Source organism: Notolabrus celidotus, chromosome 10, assembly GCF_009762535.1.
Source record: "Notolabrus celidotus isolate fNotCel1 chromosome 10, fNotCel1.pri, whole genome shotgun sequence".
In the NCBI taxonomy this organism is placed as follows: domain Eukaryota; kingdom Metazoa; phylum Chordata; class Actinopteri; order Labriformes; family Labridae; genus Notolabrus; species Notolabrus celidotus.
This window is the reverse complement of record NC_048281.1, coordinates 13,740,721-13,764,981: the sequence shown is the minus strand read 5'-3', so window position 1 is coordinate 13,764,981 and position 24,261 is coordinate 13,740,721. Positions and strand designations below refer to the sequence as shown.

The window sequence follows — 24,261 nt, the reverse complement described above, 5'->3', positions numbered from 1 at the left end:
TCTTTTTACAAAACCATACTCAAAAAGGCACAAGTAGCCTCCATCCTTTCTCCACACATCTCAAAATCCTCAAAAGACCTGGTGACAGTGCACGCAGGAGGTAGAGTTCACGAATTACAGCTTTTCCTGCAGGGTGTCTCGTTGGTAAGGTCACAAAGAGTTCAGAGTTTTTTTTTTTTGCTTTTGCTCCTGTCTACTTTAGTTGAAAGGAGATGCTGCAGAATTCAAGCCACGTTACTTCCGAACAAAAAGAGATGTCAGAGCAAATCTTGTCAGGAGCTGTATTTTGGCTCTGAGTGGGTCAGGGTCTGTCCTGTAAAGCAGGACTGACACTTTTCTCTATGGAGGTCATGTTTTCTTTTCACTGGGGTGTTGTGAAAGCTTGTTCAAGCTTTAATTAGACATCAAGTATAAATGAGTGTAAACAAGTGCACATTGTGTCAAATTATTATTACACCAACACACACACAAAGAACACAGTATGTCTAAACAATCAAGACAAATCACGCAGATAATCAAAGGATGCCACTTTTATTTTGTCTGACAGGAACTAAACTGTGAAAACTGTTATGAGGAGCTAGAATGAAAATTAGGAAGATACAATGAAACATTTACAAAAAATAAATATTTGCAACTTTCTGAATTGATTTCACATTACATGTGAAGCTGCTATCAACTACTGTTATATGACCTATTTAAGTGACTTCTCCATCCAAAACAATGACAAGGAAACGTTGCACTATGGTACATGGTAAGTGGCTTAGTGCACTTTCTATAGTGACAACAGTTCAAAGTGCGTTCACTTAAGAAAAAATCTTTCAAAAACCTTACGCTAAAAAGTAGCCTTTAATTCAACCTTCCATAAAAACAACAGTCAATCATATTGCTTTTCACTTGCAACCTGAAAAACACAGGAATGAAAACATACAGGATCTGAAGCCCATTCAAAAATATTTTCATTTGTGTAAAATTTAAGCACACCCTCAAAACCCACCAGCAGTGTAATGTACATTAATGTGCAAAGCAAAAAAAACATCTTTAGATGCTTAAAAATAATGTCTTAAATAATTAATTTCAACAAAAGGCTGATTAGGAATGTAATCCTGGGTTATTAAGTGCATCTTGTTTGGTTACTGTTTTTATTTTGTCAACAGTAAATAGGCATCACAGTTAATCAGGTGCAGGCAGTCAGGTCTCTTTTTGGGTACTCAAAAAAAAATCCATCCGGACAGGTTTTTTCAGTCATTGAAGTCTGTCCCCTCTAAGTGATCCGGGATTGGCAGTCCAGTGAGGACTGTTAAACATCTGTTCCACACGTTAAACACAGGGCACACAGGCTGAGCAAAGGCGATGTCAAATGTGTACAAATGCTGGGAGCCGACGGCGTCGTAGAAAGAGAGAGATCCAGTGTCGTAGTCCAACAATACCCCGAGCCTCCTCAGGTGGGGTGACGGCTCGATGGGCATCTCCTTACAGTTGTGACGCACAACCCATGAGTTGTTGCACCGAGACAGTACCCAGGAGGCGGAGTTTTTGCCAACCCACTCGTGCTTTGGTGCTGATTTGTATGCAATGCCGACAGCAAACCTGCATGCCAGAAGAAAATAGAGAAAGTTATTCAATACGAGTACATTTCTAGCTTAGTGGACCTGAAGCATTGTTGTGAGGAATATAAACAAGCCTGCTAGAGGCTGTGATGTTCTCAGGGCACAGCATTGCTGAAGGTAAAGCTCATATATTAATATGTCAATATGCTCAAATGGCAATTTCAGCATCCGGATGTTTGGCAGGTACTATGTTTGCCATGTTCACTATCTTAGTTCAGTGAGTAAGCATAACAATATAAGATAAGATAAGATAAGATAAGATACTCCTTTATTCCTCCCACAATGGGGAAATTCATGGAGTTACAGCAGCAAACAAAAAGGTGTACAGTACAAGAATATACATAGAAAAAAAATGTCTATCAGAGATGACAGCTTGGCAACAACTGAAATGAAGCTCTGAACAAAATTAAAACATGAAGTTGTTTTGAATTAGGTTGCTTTAGCAGACATTTTTGACATTATACATTTTTTTGACCTGAACTACTGTAATGTAACATGTACTTCTAATGTAACAAAGCAAATCTGGCTCTGCACCGAACATGAGGCTTCATTGCAAAGAAGCTGCATCTTATTATAATTACATCTGAGATAAATAAATCCATACAGATGTCTAAGTTTTGATCAAAGTATTGGCGTGTATGGCAGACAAACAATGACTTCCCGACAGCTACTAACAGGTCAATGCTTTTACCATGTGCTTCCTCCAATCAGAGCCTCCCAGTAATGGCGTCCGCTGTCGATGTAGACGTTTCCTGTGACACCGTAGCTGCTGTGGCTTGAGAAGCGATCCTGACTATGGCTCTTCTTGGATGATGTCTCGTCCCTCTCCACTGTCAGGTTGTCATGTGACACCCTCAGCTTCCTGTGAGCTGACTTTGGGTCCAGCTTGAAGGGTTGACCTTAAAGAAAAATGTAAAATGCATTAGAATCCTCATGGTTGATGAAAGATCTAATGAATTTGGCACAGCTGCATTAACTTCACTTACTGTTGGTCTTGAGCTTCCCTGGTTCACTGCTGCGGTTTCCAGCCTGGTTTATGGCCTTCACTATGAAGATATACTTTGTGCCACACTGGAGGCCATGCACAGTGTAGTGGTTTTGTTTGATGTTTGGTACAATCATCCAGCTATCAGCGGAGTTACACAAACCTGCAGCCCGCACGAAGAGGGTCAATGAAAAATATCATAAAAAAAGATTGGTCAGTAAGTCCTTATTTTGTTGTTTGAACCCAAAAAGTGAGACATATAGCTTCTAGTTTTGGCTCCTCAAATATAGCTGCATTACCTCCCATCCTAATGTGTTTCAGCACTGAGGCAGATGAGCATAAATTGCCTGATTGAGCATGTTGTGACCTTGTTAGCGCAATCAATTCCAGCAGTCTGTTGCTCATTCCAACTCAAAGACAATATCGAGCTCATGATGCGCATCTGGATGTAAATCTACTCTGACTGAGCTGTTATTTTTTCCCCTTATTCCCCTCCTGGACTCTGCAGAAATTGCAGTGTATTTCGGTAACATCTCATTACCCATAAGAGCCTGGACAAAGCCCCCCACTCTTGCTGTTACAATGCAATATTATGTTTGGATATTGTAACACAGCCTCCAAACAATTTTAAGTCCTTCAGCGAAATCCCTCCAAAATCCCCCTGTCATTGTCATGTTTCCCACCACAAACAATTTGCTGCCAGAGAGCTGCATATAGACTTACTGACAACGTTGGAGTGGCTGGTGAAGATGGCATACTGAAGTTCATATGATACCACACAGAATTCATCATCTGATGTCCAGTGGACTGTGATTGTGTCATACGAAGCTGTACATAATTCCTCACGGATTATGGGTGGATTTGGTGCTGCAATTGGAAAACAAAAGAAAAATGTTGTTCCAAGCCAGTAATGAAAAGATAAGTGGATTCTATTCCGCACAAAAACAAAAACAGAAAGACAACCAAAATGTGCAATATGTTGCAGAGACCACAAATTTAAAAAAAGCACACAGAAAGGATAATGACAAAAAGCATCATTCTTTTGTGTTTCTATTCTGACTGGTGTAATTAAAGCGGGGAGCAGTTCCTCCAGCTATTAGAGCTCCAGCCCCCATGCAGGGTTTAATTCACCCTGCACAACAGGCGCTGAAAATAAACAATCAAACCTGTTTCAATTAGAGGGAAATAAAGCGCCTCTGTGGTGAAACATTTGTGAGATTTGAGTTTTCTGTCACTAACAAGTTAATGCATAAAATCATTGTTTCTATTCATGCAACAGCCTGGAGGTAGAATTTGTAACCAAGGGTTAAATTGAGGATATCCGTAAAAGTAGTAGTAAGCTAAAGACCCCAACAAATCATTAAAAATATCAGGATGTTGGTAAAAAAAACTGCCAAATATTGAGGTGTGCTTGATATTGAAAGAGGGAGGAATTTATCACTTTCATTTATTGGCTTTATGCCTTGGAATAAAACACTGTGTGTTTCACTTGCCAGACCTCACTCACCTGTGAGGTAATCCAAGCTTTCCAGCATTTTCTTCTCCCGTGAGAAGTCCAAAGCGAAAGTATCGAAGGTGTCATTCAGGTTGATTTCTGGTAATAGGATTTGGGATGATGCTGTTGCCATTGAAACTCTGAGAAAAAGAAGAACATAATGAGATGCTGACAGTTTTATGTTCCAGATCTGTTATTTTTCTTTCTTTTTTCTAAGCTCGTTTTTATTCAATCACCTCTCACAGATGCTTTTAGCGTTCTGGAGGAAGCGGGTGTGATCACTCTCTTTAAGAGTTAGGTCAGCCTGAGTGATGAGTGATGAGGACCTCTCAATGCACTGTTTGCAGCTGCCGATCTGCTGGGCTAGTTTCCTCAGCCGCACAGTCTGGACATAGAGAAAAAACAGAGACATGTTGATGGATGAAAAGCTTGGTAAATAACCTGCCTAAGTACTGCCTACTGTATGGGGCACAAACAGGCCAGATGTTAGATTTCATTATGCCGTGCTGATTAGAAAATCCTGCTGCACTAAATTTGATTTCCACCTTTCACAATAAGATTTTTCAGTGGTGTAATAAATACAAAAGTGTGAGCTTCAACCTGCTCCATAAACTGTGCTGGCCGAAGCAGTGTGTTTATGAAACATGCACCACAACCGTGCCATAGTAACATAACCCTCTGATTCCACATCGGTGACTCATTGACTTATTGGCTGAGACCAGAATCTGACACAAGGTCCGAGGTGAGGAGGGACAGAGACATCCTGCACAGAGGGACATCACAGGAAGCAGATCTGGTGTCATACTGGCACTGAGCATGTCTCAGCATGTCACTGCCACTCTCCTGGCAGATAACATGGGACAAGGAAGGGAGGTGATTGAAGAGGAGGGGATACGACACCCATCCAATGTATGGGCGTGGCATTTCTAACAGGTTTGACTTTATGTCGTAAATCTAAAAACCTTGATATTAATTTATAAGGAGCCAAAATAAATATTTTCAAAATTAAAGACATCTGTAATATGAAAAAATGCAACAGTAGGAAATGAATATACATTTGATATTAACAACCCTGTTTCTACTAAAACATTTTGATTCAGACTGATAAGAGAACACCTCAAAATGTGTTCCTGCCAATCACAGCTATATCTGATTTGGAATTTCAAAATAAAAACCATAGGAAATTTAGCATATTACAATGATTTGAGATAAATTCAAAGTGAGATTATGAACAAAATCCTTGTTCCCACTGAATAGTGTTCCACTATTAGTCTGAATTAAAATTACTGAGTGGAAACTGAGATTCTTTGTTTATAATCTATACTTTGAAATATACAGAATTCTGACTATTTTTCAAATTTCGTTTTTGGCTTTTATTTTGAAAGGACACATCAGAATGACCTGTGATTGGCAGGACAGTCTGATGTGTTCTCTTATCAGTCTGAAACAAAATGTTTTAGTAGAAAGAGGGTTGTTGAAGTTGCTGTTGGTAGTCACATAGTAAACATCTGTTCAGAGAGAGGGACTTTGAATGTCAACACTATCCCTCCCAACCAAATTTCCTCTTAGCCCCCCACACAGATCGGCGTGTGCAGTCATGATAGTGCCGGACTCATAACCAATCGGAGGACGTAGCAGGGCCGCCCCTTAACCAATCAGGACAGAGGATTGGAGATTGGCTATGATTGGTCCGTCATAACGGGAACAAGGGGAATAATAACATTGCTTGATACAAAGGCATTGGAAAACAGAGATTTTGCAATAGTCTCAGATTACTCCACTTACCGATGAGTACTGATGGGCATTATGACCTTTTCTCCAAACCCAGCAAAAAAAAAAAAGTAACGTTTTACACCATTCCTACCAACAACAGCTTTAATATCAAATGTATATTAATTTCCTGCTGTTGCATTTTTTCATATTACAGATGTCTTTTATTTTGAAAACCCTTAAACCGCTCACTCATTTGTAATTTGTAATAATTTTGGTTCAGGCTTGACAAAAAAGTTGTTGCTTGTAAAATTGTCTCAGTGCTTTTAAAAGTGTTTCTGATTTTGTAAAAATTTTTTATTAAATGTAAAAAAAAATGGCTGTGATAAAAGTGTTGTGTTAATGTCATCTTGTTTTGTAAAGTCTAAAAATGTTTCCAAAATGTAAATTTGTCTCCAACTTTATAAAAGTGTTTCATCCTTTGTAAATCTGTATTACATTTCCCAGCCACTGTAGCCTGTGCTTTATTTCATTTCTATGTTTTACAAATATATTTCCACAGAAATACCTCATGATTCAGGACAGAGTTGTTGTTCTGGCGAGGGGACTCATAGGTTATTTTGTTTTTGATTACTGCCAAACAGCTCCATGATGACCATGATGAAAAGGCATTTCAAGAATGTGATGTCTACAGGGGAACTTTTAGCAACAGATACAAAAGACAAAAGGCCAATAATACCAAGAACATTGTTGTGGATTCAGTTAGCCCACCAGAGTCTTGTCACGTGTATGTTTTCTTTTCCTCTACTATAAATATGTGAACGTTTGCCTTCTCTGATCACCTCAGAAAAGAACATTTTTAAGACACAGGGCTTTGCCCCAGCAGCAGTGACTTGTTACTGCTGCACTCTTACAGAACCAGCATGCTCGAGTGTTGAGATGTAAGCCGGCTTGTCAGCTGTGCCAGGAGGCGAGGCTATCAACATGCACAAGGTGATAAACATACAAACAAAGGTTATCAAGACACAGAAGGTGATAAACGATACCTTCCCCTCCTTTATCTTGGTAGCTATGATCTGTCTCCTCTGCTGTATGATATTAATCAGCAGGTCGCACTCCTCCAGCAGCTTGTTTTCTTGTCGTGATGCATTAACCTAGACAGGACAGAGGAAGGAGTATAGATAAGAGAGAGTCAATCAGGGGGAGTGTTTTGTGATTTATTTACAGCATGATTAATATTATGCAGAAGCCATGTAGCAGGGAAACAGCATTAGAGGATAAATCTGCTGCCCAATGTTGGGTAGGACATAGAAGCAGTCAGTAAAGGTGGGCTGAAGATTTACACTGCACAATACTGTGATAATATGCACGGTAATATTGTATCAGTTCACAGAATGAGTATCAATCCTCTATTAAATGGACCAATAAGGTGATATTGCAAATACAAAATTAATTTTTTGGAACAATAATTCTATTAAAAAAAAAAGTGTGTTTTCAGTCCAGTAGATTGTGCTTTCACCTGGTTAGGTCGGCAGAGGTCAGGGGTCACGGTCAAATGGATTGTAATAAAATTTTAAAAAGGACAGCTTCATTGCTTATTTGTTTGGAGGTGTTATTGTTTAAAATGCCCCTGAAACAACAGCAGACCACACAGTTTTGCATTCAGTTGAGTTCGACTACATGCATTGAAATATAAATCAAATTTGACACATCAATTTAATTTCTCTGTGTTTTTTTTCCAACATTTTTTGCGATTCAATTTACAGTGCATTACAATTAACCAAAACAAGATAGATTGTTGTCTTTAAAAATAAAAAAATAACCAAGAGTTTGCTCCAAATGCATGGCAGGAGAGATAATGACTATACATAGGTACATTAAAGCATGTTCCTTATATGATGTGCTCTCTAAAGGGATAGTTTTTTTTTTTTTTAATTTAGGGTTGTATGAGGAACTTGTTGACAGTCGGTGTATAACTCACAGGAGATCCTGGTCAGCTCGGCCTGTTAGTTCAGATGATGATAATAATAATAATAATAATAATAATAATAATAATAATAATAATAATAATAATAATAATAACTTTATTTTTATAGCGCCTTTCAAGACAAATTGTAAAGCACTTTACAAACAACTAAAAGGCATTAGGCAGCAATTAAGAACATATTATTATCCAACAGAAGTATTTAACAAGCATCAAAGCAATAAACGATAAAATAAGTAAATAGCAACTCTAAAATAGTGAGTTTTTAAATGTGACTTAAAAGACGAAGTGTGTTAGCTCCCTAGATATCCTCTGGCAGGTCATATCCGGGAACCTATCAGACTTACCGGAGGATCTGAGGTTACATGAAGGCTCTTAGAGGGTCAGAAGTTCAGCAATGTAGTCTAGAGCTGACCCCCTACAAGCTTTAAAAGTTAACACCATCATTTTAAAGAAAATTCTAAAATGGACTGGGAGCCAGTGAAGTGATTTTAAAATGGGTGTGATGTCTTCTCTCCTGGCAGCGGCATTCTGGATCAGCTGAAGTTTATTGAGGTTCTTTTGTGAGAGACAGGAGTACAGTGAATTGCAGAAATCTGACCTGGATGAAATAAAAGCATGAATTACTGTTTCTAAGTTTTTGATTGAAAAAAATGACTGATTTTTTCTTAATTGAAAAAAGCAGTATTGGACAACTGAAATTATGTCTTTATCAAAATTGAGGTGAGAGTCAAAGATGATACCAAGGTTTCTACAGGAGTCAGTTATAGTAAATGGAATGGGATCAAGATGGGCTGAAATATTATTTTGGTGCAAGTCTGGACCTATAATAATCATCTCAGATTTTTCTGAGTTTAATTGTAAGAAATTGGTTGCCATCCAGTTATCAATATCTGCAATACACATGTGCAGGTTGCTTAATTGAATTGTGTCTTTACTGTCAATTGAGAGATATAACTGAGTGTCGTTGACATATAGAATTCATATTACTGGAGAACTGGCACAGATGCTAAACTATCAGTTGCTACAGACAGGATCAGTTTTTCAATGTACTTTAGCAAAAATTTAAGAAACCTCACTTGGTGTAAGTGTTAGCTATAATGAGAACTTTTCACCCTGCAGCACCCTGATCAGCTATTTGGGTCTACAGGCTTTGAAAGAGACAAAAATACAACCAAACTAGAAGATGAGTGATTTTGACAGTGACTGTGGACACAAGAGGACATCTTTATGAACCAGAGCGTAGGCCGGACTTTTGTGCCGAATGCAGAGCAGGAGAGATCCCTGATTCCTGAAGTTACCTGAGGGTGCAGGTGTGTAAACAGTGAGCCCATGCACAGAGCCCAGAGAGGCACTGCTGTCATGAGCGGGACTTGGTAACAACAGTGCTTCGGGACTTTTCTGAATGAGAGGATACCAGTGGCTCACATATGGTTGCAGTCTGCATCACTCACCTACAATTGGTTAAATTGACCCCTCTGCAGCAGTGTATAGCCTAGCACCCGAGGCACTTCACTGGCTGGTTTCTCAACAAAGGGGCCCAGGTGACCGGGATCTCCTGTGGGTAATGCACTTACTACTGACAAGTACCTCATACAAACCCACTTTAAAGAAAACAAATGATCCCATAATGCCTACTCCATATAGTATGCTTATTTCCAAGTTCATGCATATCATTTATTGTCAGAAATGTGCTCTGAAAATACACTTTTTGCAGCAGTCAATGCACATTACAGAAATGATTGATCTATAGACTAATGAGCACTTAATCTTGTTGACATGATGAAAAGTCACCCCTCAGATACAGTAATTTATCACTGCGTTAATAATTCAGTGAGTTGTTGTCCATGAAAAGCAGCAGCAGCAGCGAGCAGCCGGCACCTGAAAGCAGACAGATAAACAACCTCACCTCCACATGTTGGCAGGTTTGGATAAGTTTGCCCATCAGACTTTCCAACTCACTGGTCCTCTTGATTAGACTGCTGAGGTTGGAATCCAAGGCTTGCTGCGAAGAAAAAAATTGAAAATGAGTATACCATTACACACTGAAACCTCCACAACCCCCCCCCCTCTGACAACAAACTGTAAACAGCCGAATGAATCCTGGAGGAGAGTAAGGTGAATGGGAACATGAGGATCATATCTAGCTCCGGTGCAATGGGCACAGGAGAGGACACACAAGGCCGCCTCTGGATACGACTGTCCACATTTGGGGCTCTGATCTGTGCAGAGCCCCTCCGGTCCTCCCTGTGAGCCAGAGATCCCATCATACTGCCTGCTGAGGCCGCGGAGCTTAGCAGAGCATCTGCCAACGATTTGGACGACTAAACCCCGGCTGTGTTAATCACTGAGTCAGATCAAAGGCTTATGTTTCAAACTTAATCTCACACTGTAATTGGGTAGGAAGATGATTGTGTACCATCATAGCACAAAATATCTTTTGATATAAACTATTATTCTTCTTAAAGACTATAAATCTGTAATTACATGTGAGCGTGCTATCAATTATCTAATAGGAAATAAAAGTGTAGTCACACCAAAATTGACACTAGAAAAATTGATGTTAATAAATTAACGTATGAGACATTTACATCACATTTAGAGTTGCATTCAAGACACATTTATTCTCTATTAGTTGAAAGAAAACATACCAGAATTATTTAACTTTAAAAAAAATAATAGTTTGCATCTTCAAAAATGTTCTCTTGATCAAAAACAACGTTCTGAAAGTAATCCAAAGAAGAAAACAGAGAACAAAGGCTCTATAAAGATCCAAGCCGAGTATCAAAGAGTGGGTAGAGATCTTCCAGACCTTTTTTAAAGATGTTTCACATTGTAGTTTTATAAGATGGTGCGTCATCCCTGTGCACTAAAATAACACAGTCTTTATTTTACCACTCTTACAAGTATGAATAATTCACATGGAAGAGAATGTGGTGAAAGCCTTTTCAGATACCAAGCAGCAGGTACAGGTGAGGAGCCGAGTTCATAACTTTTAAAAATGGACGCATGAAACATTAGATATTAATCAAACTGATGTTGAATAAAGCCAAATGTATGATCTTAAAGTTTTCCTATCATTTTTATAGTTTAAAGTGTCACATGAAGCTACAGGAGGAGGGTGGACGAATGGAAAAGATGAACAATGTGAGAGACAAACAGGTTCATCTCTGAGAACATTTCAGTGTTCTGTATTTTCTCACGGTGTCTAAAATTTGGCTTCTCCTGCAACATTTACACTCTGTGTGTTTAGACAGCTCTCTCCATTAGCCGTCTCTTTCCGAGCTTCATTTCTAGCTGATGAGAGGAAAGAGAAGCAGCTTCCTTTTTGCATGTGAATGCTTCTGGTTCCACACCTTTGCTTTGGCCAATCTCTCTTCCTTCCTCCCACAGTCCTGTCGGGTCACTGTCAGGACTCTGGAGTTTATCCTGTGTCAACATTAGACATTTTATCCTTTGTCAGGGTTTGTAACTCGAGTCTGAATACCACAGGCCCTAGCATGCATATTTGGTTGCTGCTGGGCTGTCGAAGCTTTCACTGAGTCAGGAACACATCCTGTATAATTGTGTGGTTTCCTGGAGCCCAGATATTCTCAGAAATCCACTTTCCCTCACTAATGAGTGACTGTATGTTGACTCACTGTCACACTGTTATGGTTTACAGAGAAGCATAAATAGAGCAGAGCCTCCTTAATGCTAATAATAATAACACCTGTACTTCTCCTGTGCTGACATGTCACAATGTTGGCGGAGGAGAAGACCTTTTAAAGACTTGTCAGTCGAGGTGGGAGTGGGAGCAGGTTCCAAACCTGTTTAAATGTAGGTTTCTAGATAACAACCCAGGAGTTTCAGAATAAGGGAAAAACAAAACATTATATATTTTTATTTCATATGATGTTCTTTCAAGGACAGTCTGAATGCAACAATGCAAACATCCTGTCATACATACTGTCTGTTGAAAACATGCTATGTTGTGTTTCTGGAACATGTCACTATGCTGTGTCGTTTAACAGACAAGAGGGAAGCTTTATAGTTCAACAGAGCCCTGAAGTGCAATCCTGTATGCTGATCCTGCAGCACGAAGGTGCAGGTCAGAGGGTCTCTGCTGTGCTTACTTTATACGGTGCAAAAAAGGGAAGACCAACCAATGTATTATGAACTAATCTTTAGTTTCAAGAACAGCTAATGTGATATGTTACTGCCATGCAAGTTTATAGGTGGTACTAGGACAGGTTTACTTCCACACATGATGTATTAACTGATACTTTATTTTTGTGTCATTTTTTAAGCAAATTAGCATCTTACCTCCCCTCGTACACTCGAGACTTAAAACACAAGTCACATGAATTTTTCTCCAACATACTTTCTTGCACCTCTTGGACACAGTCATACATTTTATCTGTTTTTATTTGCCAGCACTGTTTTATAACCAAAAATCTCATCCTACTCTATTCTAAGAGTGAAATGTATTACTCATTGTGACTTCCTGCTCGAGAATCGGCAGCAGTTTGGGACAGTAGAAATAAGTTCATATAAATAGTCAGTGTTCACAGTGTTGGTCTTGTTTGCTTCTGTAGGTCATAAAGAGGCATCAGTATTAATTACAGTCTGTCTCATAACCAGTTTAGAACAGCTCACAGGAGCTTTAAGTGTGGTTATCTCTGTCCAATTTTTTTCCCCAACAGCTCAAAACCTTTCAGCTCAAATCCAGTTCAAACATCAAATCCCTTTTAGTGTTTATAGGTGGAAAAACTGGCAACCTGCTAATTTCCTTTTAACAGACTGCATGTTGGGACTAGAGGCGGGCATTTCAAGCCAAAGCACTATTCGATAATCACTGGCATTCATTCAGCGGTTATTCGTAATCGAGCGCTCTGACAGCAGGTTTGAAACGTCAAGTTAAGCCAACAGCATCTAACACAACATTTATAGACAGTAAAAGTAAACACTCCACAAGACACCCGCCTTGTTAACGGTCTGTTTGTGTGGCGGTCACATTAACCAGAACCGGGACAAAGTGCTGCTAGTAGTAGGGATGGGCATTTCAAGCCAAAATACTATTCGATAATCATTGGCATCTATTCAACAATTATTCAAATAATCCCCCCCACACACACACAGACACACACACAGACACACACAGACACACACAGACACACACAGACACACACACACACACACACACACACACACACACACACACACACACACACACACACACAAACACACAACTGTCCCTTTAAAGGGATATTTCAGTTTTTTTGAAGTTGGGTTGTATGAGTTACGGTACAGCTCCTGCTAGCCACAATGCGTGCCGGTGAGCTCTTCCCCTTTAATGAGAAAATTCCCAGAGGACCGGCAGGTAAGCTAGGCTATTTTCTCTGAGGACGAGGCCTCCTATTTCGCACCTCGCAGACCGGTTTTCTTCTGTGTTCATGAGCACGGATACACGCCGATCAGCTGTTTGGATACAACTGAATAGCTCCAATTTTTTCTACTGGTGCATGCATTTGCACCGTGATGAGTTATTGGACCATGTTTTCTTAACTTAAGCAAAATCACACGAAATAAACAAATATTAGAAAGTCATTACCCATCCCTAGCTAGTAGCGGGCACTGGCAGCGTCTGTTTTGACGCAGTGTTTCTGTGACACAGCAACGTGGCGTGTATTTGCATTTTACAGCCATGCTCAGTTTAGGCAATTTTATCTGTTTCTGAATCCCACACCACTACACACGTATTTCCAGCATAGACTGTATAATTATTAGTACGTCACCCATCTATTTCTGAAGTGCTGTTTTGAGGCCAATCGTTGGTTGGCGCCATATTGGAAATGCTGAACTCAACCTAACTTCTGTCGAGCTAGTGTGAGGTAAAGAGGTGGGCTTTGAGCCTCCTCGCTAACAGCTACAGTGTTCCCATCTGTCAATTAAGTCAGCTGTGCCTCTAATAATGAAAAACTCGTAATCTTAATAGCTTTGAAATTGCGGTGAATATGTGTATGTAAAATGAACAAGTATTTCCAGCGACTAATGTTTTCTTTTTCTTCTGCTATTAAATGCAGTTAGCATTCTTCTTCTCCTGTTAGCTGCATAATGCAGTTTAACAGCTTCAAGACGCTCTTTGGCCACCATCTGGTGGGAATATGGTATTACAGCCAGACACCGGTGAAAACAATGAAAATGTAAAATTGTACTTTTAAAATGAGATAATATTTGTATTAAGTATTTAATTTCTAATATGTTTTTTTTTTTTTATGAGAATATTAGAGCATTCGGAAAAATCATGTCCCATCCTAGTTGGGACACCATTTATCTGACCCTTAATATGAACACATAGAAAACTAATGGAGGATAGAATTGAAAACAGACTCAAAACTGGATCTGGATCTGGATCATATCACGTACCGGTACTGCCGATACCAGCCTGACAAAATTGCTGCATTATACATCCTCACACACACAAACACACACTTCCAAATTTCCCATGTCACAAGTATTCCTTTGTGTGGGAATGTCGGAGAACTGCGAGGCACTGTAAACACATGTTTGGAAAACACAACGACCATGAACAAGCTCAGCTGCATGCCACCTGGGTCCTGTCCTGCGTGCCACGAGAAGCAAACAATCTCTCTCTCTCTCTCTCTCTCCCTCCCTGAGATGGGAACTGCTGTTTCCTATGAGGCTGCTAACAATGCAGCTAAGCGTGTGTAATGTGCGGTCAACAAGATACCAAAACAAATAAAAACATGAATCGGTAGAATAAGGCCCTTTGTTAAATTACAGGCAGCTGAGGATGTAATACAGCAGAGAAAACAGGTCATTGTTAGTACAGCTTAAGGGAGATAAAGGATCAAGGACTCTATTCATCACTAGTCAAACACTCTTCTGTCTATTAACATTATGATAATGTGTGTATTTAAAGAGAGAGGACGATAGACTACACTGAATAATGAAAGCATAATGCAGAACTCTACCAAGGCTAAGTTGCTATGTCTGTATGTAAGCACAAACCGACTCATTCTGTCGCTTTCTAAAGGATGAAACCTTTTGAAAAGCCACATATAGGTCTTGTTTCTTCCATAGAGTAAATCTGTTCCTGAATGTGTAATTTTAAAGAAATGTTTCTGATCACCTGGTCGGCCTCCTGGTGTGAACGATCACGCCCCACACAGAGAAAGTGGCCAGGAGATTTCTGCACAACGACAGCATGATCAAACAAAGGAAGACAGGTTAAGACTGGTCCTCTGACCCTTCTTTCCAAAAATGATGCATCCCAGCTCCACTGTGACCGAGCATTGTGAAAGAAAAAGGAGCGGGCACAAAGGTTTCAAGTGTTTCTTGTGATGCTTTAACCCACCCCCCCTCACACACATAACCTCGCTTTTTGTGAGTCATGCATGGACACTGGGAGTGGAAACAAAGAAGAGCTTCATTTTTATTTCATGCAGAGGATGCCGTGCTATTGTTGGAGTACACTTAGGGATGAACTGAGAACTTTGCATTCAAATTGACTCCATGAGGCTGCTGGAGAACAACTCTTTTGGCCTTCACTCTGCTGCCAAGTCAAAAATCTCGCTCTTATATAAGAAACTGATACACGTCTATGATGGCGAGGATGCAGGGCCACCTTTTCTATTCAGCATCTCCTCATGCCTTATTTATATCAGCCCCATCAGCTGAACACGAGCGGCTCCTTCTCCACCTAAAACTGTGAAAGAAGCTTCTTGCATGGGCAGCGATTATATCTAAAACTAGCCAAGAGTGAGACAGGCTCTAACTCACCTCATTTATATTCATCTAGTTAAGACTTATGATACATTTGGTTTCAGGGGACGCAGTAAGGCGGTCAGCTCTCTTTATTTTTGTTTACATTCCTCAGAATTAAGATGAAATTAAGAGTCAAGCACACACTGAGGATGTAAACTCTGGATAGGAATGTTTTTAACTGCAGATCTTGTCCGTTAGCAACTGTTCATGATACATGGATCCATGTTCATTGTAATTAAAGAACATGTCTTCAAGTGTAAGGGTGTAGCTCATTGAAGGTCCATGGAACAGAAGAATAAGCTTCATAAATCAGGCTTTGGCTGCACAGAATGCCACTTTTTGTGTTATTCCTTCAGTAATAAATAATAATGTACATCAATAGACACATATATTATGAAACTCTAATTTCATATGTCGGGTAAGTTGTTTCAGGTTTCTCATTGCAGGAAGAGAACAGTATACTTTGTGATTTGCTTGAAGATAACAAAGGCTTTACATTTCAGAACAATAGACACCAATGCAACAAACCTGCACTAACATGTAGCAGTGACGTTATTTTGCACATTTTTGAACATTAATGTTATTTCAAACTAAATTAAACGGTTAAAGTTTGATAGTATTTTGTGGAAAATAAGTCCAGTATCAAACAGAGATGGGTGGCATCCGTTATAAACACTACGATACATGCATGGGATGACTGTTCTCAGTCTGTCTTTGCAAGTCGGATGTGTCCAGAACAAATAAAACATGAATCAATAAATGTAGTTTTAAGTGTTTACAACTTTACCTTTCATTATTTGAAAGTGATATACAGCAGTAAGTGAGATGAATAGCTTTGATCTGCGATCTTGTTGAGTATAAAGACAGATATACTGCGTTTTTTTAAAGGTATCCTTTATTAATTCTAGTATTTGTTTGAATATTGTAAATGAAAGTTGCTGATTATGCATTTTAAATTCCAACTTTCCTTAAGTTCCGTAAGAAGAACATCGTATTTCTCAGTGCCCACACGTTGCACTACATCATGAAAATCAAGCAATCTAAACTCATGTGTTATTTTTCTAAAAGTAAAATGTAACCGTTGCATTAACAACCTGTCAGTCTGTGATTCTGTGTAAGGGGAGCAGAGGTAGGTATTGTCATAATCAGCTTTCAGTGAGCTAAAACCAGCAGGGAGAGTTTTGTGCAGTGCATCATAAATCTCGGAGCATTCCTCTCACTACTACAGATAATTTCTTACCTTCAGTTTGTCAAAGCGGTCGCCGAGGGCTGCCACTTGGTGGTCCCGGTGTCGGCCAACCAGCTTACACAAAGCACAGATCAACTGTTCGTCTGTCACACAGTACATGTTGACCTTCTCCTCTTCGTGCTCCAGACACATGAGCCCTCGCAGATGGGAGTCCAGCAGCGGCTCGATTAGTCGATGGCCCGTGAAAGGCTTCTTGTTGGGGTGGGTGGCCTTGAGACACTCGTCGCAGTATGACACCTCGCAGGTGACGCAGGTCTTCACAGCGTCCTGTGGAGGGTCCTGCTCACAGAACTGACACTGCACCCGGTCAGTGGGATTTGTCATGGCTCTTCTGTCGGGGGCGGCTCGCTCACGCCGGGTCTCGTTAGGAGAGTTAGGTCCGCTCAGAGAAGCCTTCTGGTAGCGGTCAATGATGTTCTGTAATGTCACGTTGCGTTTCAGTCCCTCTAGGCCCCTCTGGTTCAGAGTGATGGCATAGCGACAGGTCGGGCACTGGAAGGCGCTGATGGATTGAATTGGCTCGGTGGGGGTGCAGTGTGAGACCAGGATGCGATGGGCACAGTTGAAACAAAGGCTGTGAGCGCAGGGCAAGAGCAGTGGGTCCTCAAAGAGCTCCAGGCAGATTGGGCAGGTCAGTTCCGACTCCAGTGTTTCCATTTTCAGGCGAAACAAAGAGGGGTCGTCTGCGAAATCCAGGGAAGCTGATTAGCTATCTGTGGAGACAACAGCGAGAAAAATTAAGGATGGTCCTAATTGCAAAAGGTTGAAAACACATCTTGAAGATAAGTGTAAGTGTTCGGTTACATGACATCCAAACAACATAGAGATTCTTTTGTTTAACAGCAACTACTGCAGTGCTTGAAAGCTATTATTTTTAAGCTAAAGCACCAAACATACCTCTCTTTTAGTATGTAAACTGCACTTCAGCTTTATCTTATGTGTAAAAACTTCAAATGTCTTTGTATCTGGGCTTCTTGGAGGCATTTGGAGACCTCAGTGTTGTTTCTAGGAACCTTTTCCAAGCACACAATACTCACTACTTTATGGAACTCAACAGAGCAACTGATTAATCCTAAGAATAAGAAGCAGATTCATTCACAATATGTAATTTAATCGAACATGGCAGTCTTCAAGTCGGTGTTTAGACAGGAAGTGTAAAATAATAGTGATTAATACAGACATCATTGCATATTCTGCCCCCATTATGGAGAATTTATGATAATAAAAACTAAATTATTCATCGTCATCTTTAATTTCATTTGATTCTCGCTGCACACGGATTATAACAACATAAATATAAATATTCCTTCATGTAAATGTTTTCTAAGCGATGTCTGATTATGTGAACAAAGCAAATGAAACAAGCTAATGTGAGGATGCTCAACAAAAACATGTGTCATCATACATATTTCAGACTTTTGTGAGATCTGTATGTCCGGACTTACAACTCAAGAGGCTCATTTTAATTTGGCACAGGACAAGTCTAGCCTGTCCCCATGTGTTCCACTCTGTACTGTAGTCCACAGGGCAGCGAGGACTGACAGCTCAGCCAAGCAGAAGTCTATTGGCCTGCTTGCTGATGGCTGGGGCTCCACACTATCACAGACACTGAGCCTTTGTTCCTGGCCAGTAGGACACCCCAGCTGCGAGTGGACACACTGTGCTTCACAGCGTCTCTCGATGTGAACTCTCTACCTCCACTCATTATGTGTGAAGAAGGCAAAAGCTCATTATCAGGACAGTCGGGGCCACAAGTAGCTCTTTTGAAGTTGCGAGGATACAGCAATTACCTCTGAGCTACAGACCTGGGTTTGTTCTTTTCTATTCTATTCAAATCTTCACAGACACTCGTCTGTCCCACTGCACTGTTCCAGACAAGAGACGATTGTTGCACTTGTCTCCGGTGACTGTGATGCATCTGTGGACCTTTGCTTCTTTGGGTATTCTGTTCTTCACAGACAAAGCAGAGAATGCAGGTGACTAAAAACTGTTACAGTGGATCAAACATGACCCCCTGAGAATGTGGGCTTAAGGCATCATGATCCAAATTGTTTGGTACGTGGGTATGATATCAGTCAGTCTGAAAATGTGTAGATTACATTCAAATATCAGACACTACACTCTTTTAACACAGGCAATTATTTGTAACTGATACATGAACATGTAAGTAGCCTAAAGCCACACTTATTTCTATGAGCTAGCGAAACAATGGTGACTAAATGACTTGCATACGTTTTATTAGACATGTTTTACTATAACAACACCACCCTACGCCATTCTAGTAAGGGCTTACAGCTCGAATACAGCGGTGACTGTACACGCACCAGTCCGGTCAAACAGGTTATGTCCTAAAATACAACATGACAGAATGTGTTCGCATGAAAACCAAGCACAGACGCTACTCTTCTGATGTCATCCTCTTTGTTTTGAGTTACAAAAAGTGCGTAAAACAACACCAAGACGAAGAGCCACTACAAACTGCTGCTACAGTCCCACGTACATTACGCACTCCTGAAAGCTCTCCCATTCATGCACAGTTTACTTTACCCACCGATGGATTTCGCCCCACTTTGCTCTGCCGAGACATTTCTGCTGAAGGAAAAAAACAAAAAAACTTCTGACCTAAATCATGGAAACATTTTTATGACAACAACTGCACCAGCCAGCCATTAAACCCAGGCATTGCTGTAGAGACGGGCATCCAGATGGCACAAGTCCTCACAGCCCCAGTAATCCTGCAGCAGAGCTGTCATTAGGCGAAAGATTGAGCAAGAGGTAGCAAGCACAACAGGAAAAGTTGCCCGACAATTCCAGGAAAGCCAGCTCCACCTACAGCTGGAGCGCTGGCCAGTAACTGGGAGAAGAGGGAGTGAAAAGAGTGTGTGTGTATGTGTGTGTGTGTGTGTGTGTGTGAGAGAGAGAGCAGGAGAGAGAGAAAACAAGCGGAGGCAGAGGAACTGTGCAGAGCCCCAGCCCCATGCCCTTACAGGCAGGTTAGTGTCCTCTCGGCCCTACCCATTCAGAAATTCAAAGCATCAGGATCAGGTTCAGGTTTCCTTGTGTGGCCATCCCTCCACACAAAGCTTTGAATTGGAACTTTTCTTAGCTATGCCACCGGGGATTCAAAGAGAAAAGCTGAAGATGGAGCAGAGAGGCCGCCTGAGAGGCTGCTGGACTCATCTGCAACCTGGGATGGGGTTGCGGTTACCTCAGTGCCAAAAAAATAACAAAGTGACGTGGAAAAAGTGAGTTACATCACAGGCTACAGCAGCTTGTGATGCCTAATATGCCTCATGGGTGCTACAACTCAAAAAACGACTTTAATGCTATCTCTACCTTATGAAATCCCCACTCTTCTTCTTGATAGCAGACACCGAAAGACACTTAAGCTTCCTCTCTGACAGACAGGACCACAAATGAAGACAGACACTTCCACAACATCACCTGCTACATTCAAGCTCATCCCGGTTGGCCTTCATGAGGGAATCACCGAGGTACCATCTGCTAACCATGTGCCTCTACCTCCAGACACACCCCTGCTGTGCTCCATTTCAATTCTCCTGTCATTCACAGGAGTCCCCCGGAGCGGCTATCCTCTCCGAGAGGAAGGCACACACAGTAAATATTAAAGGCGAGCTAAAGTTCAGACAAAGCAGTGGGTGTGGGCTACACTGCTCGGGAGATGCACATGGGAATGTGACAAGAATTCCCCAGGTTTCCTCAATAGAGTCGCTCTCCAGCTGGGATGGAATTTACAGTCATGAGGTTTGCAGGAGGACTTCCAGGAAATGGAGATAACAAGAGTGAGAGAAAATATTTTGAAAATTATTGGCTCTCTTTAAGCAATCCAAAACTTTGAAATCACTTTCCAACTAATCTGAGGTTAGTTTTTCTGGTTTCTCGTCCCCTCTGCGACAGTAAAATGAGTACAAACTGAGTTATCTGTGGGTTGTGGACAAAACTAGACATCTGAAGATCATCATTTCAGGCTTTGATCACACTTTTGATCATCTGACATTCTATAGACCAAATAACTAAGTAATAAATCATGAAAACACAGTCAAGACAAACCAATGTCCATGTGTGTATAAGCAAAAAAAAGAAGCTTTAAGCAAACAGCATGACACATGACAAGCACAGACATTCATACTCACTCAATTGAGATTCTGACAATAAAATCTGAAGAGTTACATCACCCCCCCCCCCCCCCCCCCCCCCCCTTTTTGCAAAACCTATTCAGAAAGATCACAAAACTTAGAATCAGTATTCCATCCGTGGCTCAAACGGCCATGTTTGCTACGGGTAAATGGTTTTAGGGAAAATCTGCATACATTTCCTCTGGGTAAATAAATGCGTTCATATTAAATTGTAGCGTATGCGTTGCACAAGTATGACTCCAGATGCTTAGTGTTGAGGATAAGTAGATATAACTGGGTTGAGGCACATGCACTCACTATTTGCTGCATTGTCAAATGATAAACTTAACCACCTACATAACATTTGGGGCTTTATTTGATTCTAAAGTAATGGGTCATTAAGAGATGAAACAATTACAGTGTCTCACATAGGAAGACAATTACCTGCTTTAGCACTGTTCTAATCCTTTTGGTTATGGTCTTTTATCACCTTTAATGATGGCTCTTTCCCCATGTATGCAGCCAGGAGAGAGTGTGATTGCTCTTGTCTTGTTTCCTGGGGCAGACACCTAACATATTTATCTGTAATCCTGTCTCCACAGCGTGGCTGTGACCAATGCGTGGCCTGTTGCTGCTCCCTAAAGCAGCCTGCTCAGCAGCGGCCCACTCAGGCCTAATGTGATTTACAGCTGGAGCAGCACGAGCCAGCTGATTACACTGACAAATCTACCTGACCTGCAGCTGCACACATTACTGAGATTAGCTGCAAGAGGCCAGGCCCTGACCACCAGCCATTATTAGTCTTATTTAACTGATAGTGGAGGGAAAGTTAATTACAAATCTAAACATTTAGACTACTGAATTTATATCACATTTGTCGAACAGCATTAGTGTGGAAACTTATGCATTTTTGCAGTGCACTCTAATGCTAACAGTAACATATGACTCTCAATTAAGAGGCTCGTGCTTCCTCCCAGAGTGAACAGGATGTTTCATAATGAGGAAATAGCCCAAAAATCGATAATGTACCTAATGTTTTTGGCTAATGAGTTTCTTACAGACTAAGAACTGGAAATAGAGGTCTTAATGTCAGCTACTTCGCCACTTTTCTTTCTTTCTTTCTTTCTTTCCACTCAGCTTACTGTCTGGGCTGTAAAGGTCATCGTGGTCAACATCAGAAGTTGCACCAAACTCTCATTTCCTCCCTGCGCGCGCGGCTTGGCAGGTGGCATCCGCGGGAAAACACCGTATCCTTTCCACAACCACAGGAACTTGTGACTTTCCAGGCATGAGGCATGCAGCCTGCTGCTGCTCAGAAGTCCACCTAGGGAAAAAGTAATCTCCCCGAGCTCAAACTATCGAGAAGAAGCACTCCTTTCGTTTACATTACCACAAACAACAGGCTCTAAATCTATGTTTCCGTCTCACCTGGTGCGTTCAAGCACTTTATAACAATCATGCAAAAACAGTGCTTGAGGTTGAGCAGTCAAAGAGCGACATCGTGTGGTTGATTCAAAAACTACAGCAAGCTTTCTTTCTCTTTTTTAAATTATACCTTTTCTCCCATAGAATTACTGAGATATTAAACTGTTGTTATTGGGGAACAAAGTGATTTAAAGTTGATTAAATATCGAATTAACTCCAATTATACTACTAATACTGTTATGTATTTACTAATTCATTAAAAATCCTTCACTTATGAGCATGCCTGTCGACAACATACTCTCATTATGTACACATTAACTTGATAGTGCTCATCCTTTTGATAACGTGGTTAATTAATTATCTATTTAACTGTCTCTGTAAAGTGTAACTACTATTATCTAGCAGGCTATCTCTGGTTTTATACTGCTGCACTACATCTTAATAACATATTTATTTATTTAATATTTTAGATACATATCTGTATAAAAAGTGTTAAAGGCAACATTAGATTTAAATATTAATCACCAACAACTTTCTTCTTGTAACTAGCGTACATGCAACAAAAGAGCTTGAAAACTACATTTGTCTCTTCACTTTCAACCAATGTAATGATGTCTTTATAAAGACTTCCATCTGTGTTGCCATGGTGACAGCTTGATATCTATTTGTCACACCGGCGATCAAAGGCAGCCCACTCTGGTGGGAAGATGTCTAACATTCCTCCTCGCAGGAACGAGATAAGTTACTAATTAATAAGGGAAACTGCAGGCCCAACTGCGATGTCCCAGTTTTTCCCTTCATTAGCTTCCTGTGTGTATGCAGGACTGTCACAAACTGTGGCCAGATGTATTGCCTGAGCTTATATGGATGTGGCAGGGGAGAAAACTGTGTATCCTTTATCTTATCAGTGGAGTAAATGGTATTTTGTAGGTCACAAGGCTACCAGATTATGGATGAAAGGCTGGGTTTATCTCCCTCTGGGCTACAGAGGCTCCCTATGTTTGAGTCAAGGTAATAAAAAACTTTATGATGTTTGGGGAAAGATGATGCCGAGAAAAAGAAAAAGAAAGTCTACCTACATAAATAATGTTGCAAGGAATGCATTCAAGTTAATGCAAAAAAAGAAAAGAAAAAGAGACTGTGGATTTATCAGAGTTCAGTGAATAGCTGATTTGACTCAGGAAATCTACTTTGACTACTCCGACTGTCTTTGACACTTCTTAATCACTAAATTCCCCTCGGCCCTCTATCTTAGTCATTCTAACTCTCTGGTATTATCCACGGATCAAAACATGAAGGCATCTGTGAGCACAACAAGGCCAAACAACCCCAACACTTGCACAGATTCCTGCCTGCAGGCTTGGAAACATAATCATGACTCAATGTTTTGGTATAAAAACGCAGAGGCGCAGTAACACAAAATCCAGGCTGAGTTAGGAGTGACCTTCTGACTTACCCGCCACATGATTACATCCATAAACAGGCAAGAGAGGAAAAAGCCACCTTTACAGTCAGTCAACGCTGGGCTGTGCCAAAGCTGATCCAGTGCAGTGATGTGAACTTTGAGAGGAGTGACTCGTCTCTGTTGCTCTATGAGAGTTTCTGACCCTCTAACCCTGTCCTCTAAGCCTATTGAAAACCAGTAGGAGGATCGAAACTTTCCACCCTTTTCTCTCGTCTCACAGAGGACTCTACCTATCCCACATAGACTTAGCTGGCTTGCAAATTGTTGCACTGCCCAATCAGATGCAAGGGGAAGGACTTGTGCTGGTTTGCTCTATCACTCAGGGCTATCAGAGCATGGAGTGCTGCCATAACTCCCAACAAAGCTTTTTTTGTCATCCTCAAATAAACATCATCCCCATAGCTGGGCTGCACACCACTGACAAACCTGTCAGAG

General features: G+C 40.7%; 1 protein-coding gene across 6 annotated transcripts; it reads right to left on the bottom strand.

Annotated features, from left to right (window-relative positions):
• Nucleotides 1–512: 512 nt before the first annotated feature.
• On the bottom strand, nt 513–23,957 carry mid1 (midline 1). Of its 6 annotated transcripts, none has more exons than XM_034694742.1 (11): nt 23,818–23,957; nt 16,792–17,513; nt 14,917–14,976; nt 9,691–9,786; nt 6,844–6,951; nt 4,324–4,472; nt 4,100–4,227; nt 3,316–3,459; nt 2,594–2,755; nt 2,299–2,506; nt 513–1,587 (listed from the first exon to the last, which is right to left on the bottom strand). In XM_034694742.1, the coding sequence occupies exons 2-11, from the start codon at nt 17,455–17,457 to the stop codon at nt 1,239–1,241; spliced, it is 2,070 nt and encodes a 689-aa protein (XP_034550633.1). In that variant the 5' UTR covers nt 17,458–17,513; nt 23,818–23,957; the 3' UTR covers nt 513–1,238. The 6 variants fall into 6 exon arrangements, with proteins under 6 accessions (XP_034550633.1, XP_034550631.1, XP_034550634.1 ...); XM_034694740.1 differs by lacking the exon at nt 23,818–23,957 and adding an exon at nt 22,079–22,381; XM_034694743.1 differs by lacking the exon at nt 23,818–23,957 and adding an exon at nt 21,381–21,400.
• Nucleotides 23,958–24,261: the final 304 nt, after the last annotated feature.